Source organism: Podarcis raffonei, chromosome 5, assembly GCF_027172205.1.
Source record: "Podarcis raffonei isolate rPodRaf1 chromosome 5, rPodRaf1.pri, whole genome shotgun sequence".
Classification (NCBI taxonomy): domain Eukaryota; kingdom Metazoa; phylum Chordata; class Lepidosauria; order Squamata; family Lacertidae; genus Podarcis; species Podarcis raffonei.
The window spans coordinates 96,817,737-96,826,194 of record NC_070606.1 but is presented as its reverse complement, the minus strand read 5'-3'; the positions used below and the strand labels follow the sequence as shown (position 1 = coordinate 96,826,194).

The following is an 8,458-nucleotide window of genomic DNA, read 5'->3' as shown; positions in this document are numbered from 1 at the left end:
GCAGTGGTTTTTTTTAAAAAAAATTAAATATATCTTTATTAATTTAAAATAAATACATTTAAGAAAAAACAGACGTACATACAAGTAAACAAACATACAATCAAAAAAACAAATAACAGAAAAATCAAACAAACCACCACACTATAAGATACAAGAGGATTAATATAATTATCATCATATATACTCCTGATACTGAACTCAAATATAAAACCTATAGAGAAGAAATTTAAACATTAGCAGGGTTTTAATATCACTTGTAATGTAACAGGTATTATAGATAATTTGGATGAATACAAAAGATAGATTAGGAAATAATATGTAGTTGGAAATGTTTACATTAGGACAGGGTAGGGATGTGGGGAAGTCGCAAGATTCAGAGAAATCTCTTTATATGGATATGTAAGTGGTACTGTTATAAACTCATTTTTGTAAAATCGAATAAAAAATGAATTTAAAAAACAAGATTTATTTATTTAAAAGGATTTATAAACTGCTTAATTATTATTTTTCCTGAGAGGCATACAATGCTTTCTTTTTCTTTCTTTTTAAAGCACCTTTAAAGAATAATAAAGCCTAAAGCCAATAAAAAGGCATTATAAAAGCATATAAAACAGGCCCCACACCAAGCAGGGGGGCTGCTGCTGGCAAAATCGGAAGTTGCCGGGAGGGTGGAAGAAGGACTGTACTGTTTATAGTGACCTCCCCACCCAGGGGTAAAAAAAAATAAAATCCTAGGCTGGGTGGTATTTTTGCCACCAGGGTCAGAAGAGCGAGGCTGCTTCTACCACACACTGAACACATGCAGAGTGGCTTCCATCGGGCAGCTCCAATCTCCAAATGTCCAAGATTAGGGGCCAAGCTTCTAATACAAAGAACTTGAGAAAGTACATGCCAGGCAAGTTTGAATTCTACTCTCCGCTTTCCCCAGAAATTAAACAATGATAAACACCAAAACAACTGGCAAGCACGTTTCTCCGTGTCTCCTGTTGGCAGGATATGGCACTCAGATAAGGATGGATGAATCTGTCAATTTCAGTTCCCTTATTCCATCCGTCCGTCCCCTTTCCAGTCCTGAATTCAGTCCTCTACATTTCTGCAGCAATTTCCCCTGGTACAACTCCTCTTTGTACCTTACTATGCATTTTATGCAAATCTCTCCCTAGTATATGCACCTGTCGACCTACTGTTTGGTTGGAGAACAGTTCTGCAAAAATTCAGAGATGTGTGAATTCCAAAGGATAGCTTGTGATTCAAGAAGGGTGAATCAGGTAAAGGTAAAGGTAAAGGGACCCCTGACTATTTGGTCCAGTCGTGACCGACTCTGGGGTTGCGGCGCTCATCTCGCTTTATTGGCCAAGGGAGCCGGCGTACAGCTTCCGGGTCATTTGGCCAGCATGACTAAGCTGCTTCTGGCGAACCAGAGCAGCGCACAGAAACACCGTTTACCTTCCCGCCAGAGCGGTACCTATTTATCTACTTGCACTTTGACGTGCTTTCGAACTGCTAGGTTGGCAGGAGCTGGGACCGAGCAACGGGAGCTCACCCCATCGCGGGGATTCGAACCGCTGACCTTCTGATCGGCAAGTCCTAGGCTCTATGGTTTAACCCACAGCGCCACCCGCGTCTGGTAGTTTCTCATTAAAATGCAAAAAAAATTGAATTTTCCCTCCATCCTTATACTCAGGTAGAATAGACGGGGCGGAAGGTGTCCTCACCTAATCTGAGGAGTTCCTGTCATGCAAGATATAAGTCCTTCTCTTTGATCATCTATGGAGAAAAAAGCCTTCTCTCACCCCACCTCTACTTTATAGGCAAGCCTCTGTTCACTGCAATCTTTGGTATGAAGCCCATCTCAAGTGGGCAGAAATTTCTCGGAAATTCTGCTGCCGGAGGCTGGTCGTCCTCTTTGTTCCTATAAATAGGGGCCCTGACCGCTTCCCTGATCACACAATGCCCTGGGCACAGACATGTTCCTGGCACTGTCTCCTTGCTGCAGTTCTTCCCCCAGCCCCATTGGGAAGAGATGACTGCGCTCAATGGATCAGTTCGGCTTGCATGCCCAAGGGGGTTGGCAGGGACAGCCAGTCCCCCCCCCCGCCTCACCTTCTCCACTCTGTTTTTCCAAAGGCAGTCGTCCATCACTATCAAGGAAACAGCTGACAATGCAAGCACTCGTGGGACAGCTGGCCTGCCAAGTGGCTGAAAAGGAGGGTGGGGGGATAGGGGGGAGGAGGAGGATGGGAGAGGTGGGTTTCAGCTCAAAATAGCCCTCCCAGACCCTCCCAGACACACACACACACACTGCTGCTTGGGGTTAGGAAGGAAGACTGATCTGCGCCACTGGCATGGGTTGGTCTAGCCTGGTCCTCGCCTTCACCTTCCTCACAGGTAAGGAGGCTCAGTCCAGGTGGAACTCCTGGGCTCTGATTGACGTGCTAAAACAGAACTCGGAAGCTTTTCCTTGGGAGCGGAGAAAGGGGAGGAATTGCTTGGAACTGAGATGAAATGCGGAAGTAGGAAACTCTTATGGGGAGTCAGATGGTTGGGAATGGTCTACACAGCTGGGCAGTGGGTCTCCATGGTTTCAGGCAGGGGACGGCCCCAGCTCAACCTCGAAGTGCAGGTAGGGGCTGATTCTGGGACCGTCTTAATGCAAAGCGGATTCTCTGCCCCTGAGCTATTGCCCTTCACGAATGAGCAGGCAAGGGATGGGCAGACCGGATGTCAGAGGGATTTGTCATGGACACAGTGCAGTAGTGGGGAACTAGGCACAAAATTTCATGGACTGGAGATGATAGATGATAGAGAGATGATAGATAGATAGATAGATAGATAGATAGATAGATAGATGATAGATAGATAGATAGATAGATAGATAGATGATAGATAGATAGATAGATGATAGATATAGATACATAGATAGATGATAGATAGATGATAGATATAGATAGATGATAGATAGATGATAGATAGATGATAGATAGATAGATAGATAGATAGATAGATAGATAGATAGATGATTGATAGATAGATAGATGATAGATAGATAGATGATAGATAGATAGATAGATAGATAGATAGATAGATAGATAGATAGATAGATGATATAGATAGATAGATAGATTGATATAGATGATAGGTAGATAGATAGATGATAGATAGATAGATGATAGATAGATAGATAGATAGATAGATAGATAGATGATAGATAGATAGATGATATAGATAGATGATAGATAGATAGATAGATAGATAGATGATAGATAGATGATAGATAGATAGATAGATAGATAGATAGATAGATGATAGATAGATGATAGATAGATAGATAGATAGATAGATGATAGATAGATAGATAGATAGATAGATAGATAGATAGATAGATAGATAGATGATAGATAGATGATAGATAGATAGATAGATAGATGATAGATAGATGATAGATAGATGATAGATAGATAGATAGATAGATAGATGATAGATAGATGATATAGATAGATGATAGATAGATAGATAGATAGATGATAGATAGATGATAGATAGATGATAGATAGATAGATAGATAGATAGATAGATAGATAGATATAGATAGATGATAGATAGATGATAGATATGAAACTGGAAAACAGGTAAGTGACACCTAAGGAGCATTTACAACACCTTTGTCCCTTTCAGTTTTAAGCTGCTCCTACCACACTGTGGGTTAAACCACAGAGCCTAGGACTTGCTGATCAGAAGGTCGGCGGTTCGAATCCCCGCAACAGGGTGAGCTCCCTTTGCTTGGTCCCTGCTCCTGCCCACCTAGCAGTTCGAAAGCCCGCAGTGTAAGTAGATAAATAGGTACCACTCCGGTGGGAAGGTAAACGGCATTTCTGTGCGCTGCTCTGGTTTGCCAGAAGCAGCTTAGTCATGCTGGCCACATAACTGGGAAGCTGTACGCCGGCTCCCTTGGCCAGTAAAGCGAGATGAGCGCCACAACCTCAGAGTCGTCCGCGACTGGACCTAATGGTCAGGGGTCCCTTTACCTTTAGCTTTACCACACACACACACAGAGAGAGAGAGAGAGCGCGCAAAATTGCATTTATATAGCACTTTTAGATGATGAAATATTTATTTATAACATAACAATTAATTACGTGTATTCTGCCCATTCAGCTAGGTTGCCCCAGCCTCTCTGGGTGGCATCCAACATTATACAAAAACACAGTATAAAATCATATTGTTTCCGCCTTCCCCGGCCTGAGTTATCTTTACAACAACCCTGTGTGGTAGGATTAGGCAGAGAGTCTCAAGGCAATCCAGTGAACTTCCTGGCTGAGTGGGAATTTGAACCCTGGACTTCCAGGTCCCACTGCACAACCACACAGGGATGGGGCAGACACACAGGTGAACAAGCATACAAGTTTGCCTCCTGCCACACACCTCTATCTTGGTCCTCCGACTCACTGCATGAGTTTTTAAGAGGTCCTGTGATGTATTCTGTTTCAGCAACACAATCGCGGAATTGTGGGGTTGGAAGGGACCCGTGGGTCATCTAGACCAACCCCCTGCAATGCCATGCTCCAGGGGTGCCCTCAGGGGCGAGGGTGGCAGGAGACCTATGCCTTCACCAAAGTGCTCACCAACGAGGGCCGGGTTGCAGAGGCAACACAATCCAAACAGAGAACCAGCCTAAGCCCAAGAAGGATCCAGAGATAAAGTCAGGCACGAGTCCAAGGTCAAGATCGCAGGGAGGTTGTGCAAGGACCAGCACAGCAAGGCAGCAAAACCAGACTTGGGAGCAAGGAGCCAGGGAATGCCATCGTTTGCAGCAGCTGGAAATCTCAGGAGGGATGACTTAACTGGGCCAGACTTGGGCTTCCTATCGATCAGCCACCTGACATCACAATGGAACGAGGTGTGAGGTGCTTTGAAGTCCCAAAGTTGGGATTTCCCCTTGCAAGATCCTGATAAAAGGGAGGTCTTTCTCCTCCCTTCCTGAGTCCAGGACCATCCAATTATGGCAAGGGAATGACTATTAAACCGCTGCAGCATAGACAGGTCCTAAAATATCCTAGGTAGGAGCAAGTCCCCTCTGAGGAAAGGCTGTGAAGTTTGCCTTCCTCCCTCAAAGTCATTGTGGATGGAGAGTCCTGTTTGGGGGAGAGCAGCTGCTGGCCATGTCCATTAGCAAGCAGGGGGGTGGCAGGTGCCAGCCGACAGTCACGTTAAGAGTTTTCCAAAGTTCAGTCTCCCCTTGGAGCCGCCCACTCAGCCTCCCGACCCTGCCTGGCTCTATAAACTCCTCAGTAGGCAGCTGCAATTACCCTAATGAAGGCAATTTGCCAGCACTTCTCCCACACACTTCCCTTTTAGATTTTATTGGGCAGTTATCGTGGGCTAATAATTTGATAATGTACAGGATTAAAAAATAGTTAGCAAGGTAACCATCTGTGGACTAGACGAGACAGGGATAGATGGCAGGCGGAACTGAGGGGGCTTTAATATTAATCCATTATTATTTATGGAATGCGTTCCATCTGCCTCATTAAATTCCCATTTCTGCCCAGGGATGGGAGTAAGTTGGGATTTGTGCTGGGGGGGGGGTTTCGCTTAGGGAGGCGGGGGATGATAAAGGTGGAACGTGATAAAGGTGTACGCAAGTATGCTGGGTGTGGCGGAAGTAAAAAGGGAGAAGTCTGCCTGTCACTAGAAATTCAATTTGCTTTGCATTTAAAGGTGAACTCATGCGGGTGGCGCTGTGGGTTAAACCACAGAACCTAGGGCTTGCCGATCAGAAGGTCGGTAGTTTGAATCCCCGCGACGGGGTGAGCTGCTGTTGCTTGGTCCCTGCTCCTGCCAACCTAGCAGTTTGAACGCACGTCAAAGTGCAAGTAGGTACCGCTCTGGCGGGAAGGTAAACGCTGCTCTGGTTCGCCAGAAGCGGCTTAGTCCTGCTGGCCACATGACCCGGAAGCTGTACACTGGCTCCCCCGGCCAGTAAAGCGAGATGAGCACCACAACCCCAGAGTCGGCCACGACTGGACCTAATGGTCAGGGGTCCCTTTACCTTTACCATCTAACTCTCACTTTCTGAAAGAAGATTCAAACCAAAACACGGGCATCTTTCAGAATCCACACTTCTCCAAATTTTGCAATGCAATTCACCAGTCAAGCAACATGTACCAAAAAAAGCATGTAATAAACAGGGTAAAGCGTGCATGGCAATACATATATCACCATCCAAAAATGCATTATATGATGGGAAATTATTTGCAAAAATATATATGAATTGAATTGTAGAGTTGAAAGGGGTACCGAGGATCCATGCAATGCAAGAATTAGGTAACATCACATGCAGAAGTGTGTATATTAGGAGGAATTTACATTCAATTGCTGGTTTGGGGTTGTTGTTGTTTTTTTAAAAAAGAATGCTGGTGAAGAAATGCGGAGAACTGAAATTAGAAGAATGAGAAACTGAGAGAAACCAGAATTTTCAGATTTGTCTGTTCCTCCTCAGACGTTTCCTGATGAGATTGAACGGCAGTAAGTGCTGCAGAAACAAAAGAAGGTGATTTTTCCGACTCAGCACACAATTCATTCCCAGAACTCTCAGAGCCGGCCCTATCACTGGGTCGAGTGAGGCAGCCGCCACATTCAGTAGATGCCTGATGTCGGGGAACAGCCATGAAATGTTGGAGGACAGAGCTGGGTGCGCCACACAGCCAGCCCTGCACCCTGTGGCAACTGTCTGGTCCACACCTGGTCTTCTCTTGCCTTGACCACTATAATCTTCCGCTCTCAAGTCTCCCATTGTCCCACCTGGTTCCCCTCCATCATTTGGCTGTCATTCACTCCTCTCATTACTCCGACGCCCCTCTTTAACCTGGCTTTCTGTCCACACCAAAATCCAGCACAAGCTCCTTCTCCTTATCCCCAGGGCTCTTGTCCCCTTTATTTCTCTGCTTTCATCTCTGCCCAGGGTCTTTGTCCTCAAGCTCCGCCATCCTCAGGCCTCCTGCTCCCCTTGCAAGGACCCCCCCCCAACTTTCTTGCTTGCTGCTCCCCCTGTCTGGAGTCACTTTCCCAAACACCTGTGTGATGCCACCTCCTTCCCTTCAAATGCTTCCTCGAAATCCTCCTTTTGCGTGGCGATTTCCCGCCCCCCCCAGTGGAAATAATGACACAATTATTAAGGCTAATGGGCTAAATAAGGCCACAACTTTTATTGGTTACAGGTGATGAGCAGTATTGGCTTAGGCATTGGTCCTAACTGACTATATCCGACTTCAGCCCATCCGCTAGAAGTCCGGGAAGGCTTAACTACCAGTAGGGGGAGTCGTGCTGATGCACATCAACTAGGAACTTCTCCAGGGTCACGGATAGGGGGTGTGCCTTAGGCCCTCACCTCCCTAGGCTTTGGACAGGGCCACGCCCCCTGGAATCCTTTATCGGACTACCCTTCAATATGCTGGGCAGGTGATGATGATACCTTGCCTCTTCCATCTACAGTGCAATACCAATGCCTAACCGCCAATACCCAGAAAGTTGTGACGATTTGCTACGAGGTAGGCAAAAACCAAGTGGCTGGTGCCAATTTGTCAAGTGGAAAAATTCCTACCAGATCTCTCAACAGCGACCGACCAAGGTCCATAGCAAGGTCAAAGAACGAAAACTTATAGGGCGGGAGGGTGGGAAAAGCAGGAAGAGCTGGTAAGCAGCAAAGAGGGAGATCCCCGGCCGCTCCTGCTTTAAATAAGGCAGGCCACACCCCCAGAGCCAGCTGATTGGCTGGCCAGGAGGTCATGTGGCCAGGAATCCCCCCAGTCGCGCGGGTTCCAGCCGCCGCATGCGTGGTGGGGCCGTGAAGCCTGCAGCTCCACCTCCTCCGAAGAGCGGAAGTGGCTTTCAAGGCACCTTTGGCTCTCCGTACATAACAAAGAGTTCCTTCTTCATTGTCTTTCTCCAGTGGTCCTGAGCCGAAACCAGGAGGAGAAGCTTCTCAATGACCTGATGGCCAACTATGACCGCAAATTCCGCCCAGCCAAGGACGAGAGGGACATTGTTGACGTTTCGGTCAAGCTAACCCTCACCAATCTCATCACACTGGTGAGGAAGGAAGGAAGGAATAAAGGCTTTATTTCCTCTCCCCCGTGCAACATATAGTTAAACTATGGAACTCCTTTCCACAGGACACAGTGATGGCTTTAAAAGATTAAATTCATGGAGGAGAGGGATATTGATGGCTATTTAGGGCATGTGGCTGAATTTTGGGGGCACTGCAGAGGACCCTACGACTGTCATGTAGAATGGAAAGCAAAATGCCGAATTTTGGCATTTCTTACGTTCTTAACATCTCATACCTAAAATGTACATTTCAGAATTCTGTTGCTCGCTAGCAAGGCTGCATGATCTAGTTCCTAAAGGAAGCACGAATGCATCTGCAGCAAGCTCCAGTAGCAGGTGGAAATTTAAGGCT

At 46.2% G+C, this 8,458-nt stretch overlaps 1 protein-coding gene across 1 annotated transcript in view; it reads left to right on the top strand.

Annotated features, from left to right (window-relative positions):
- Positions 1-2,266: 2,266 nt before the first annotated feature.
- CHRNG (cholinergic receptor nicotinic gamma subunit) overlaps positions 2,267-8,458 on the top strand; it is a 29,993-nt gene continuing 23,801 nt past the window's right edge. The window contains exons 1-2 of the mRNA XM_053390814.1: positions 2,267-2,388; positions 7,949-8,088. Coding sequence (XP_053246789.1) covers positions 2,346-2,388; positions 7,949-8,088 — 183 coding nt within the window. The 5' untranslated portion in view covers positions 2,267-2,345. The remainder of the gene's footprint in view (positions 2,389-7,948; positions 8,089-8,458) is intronic.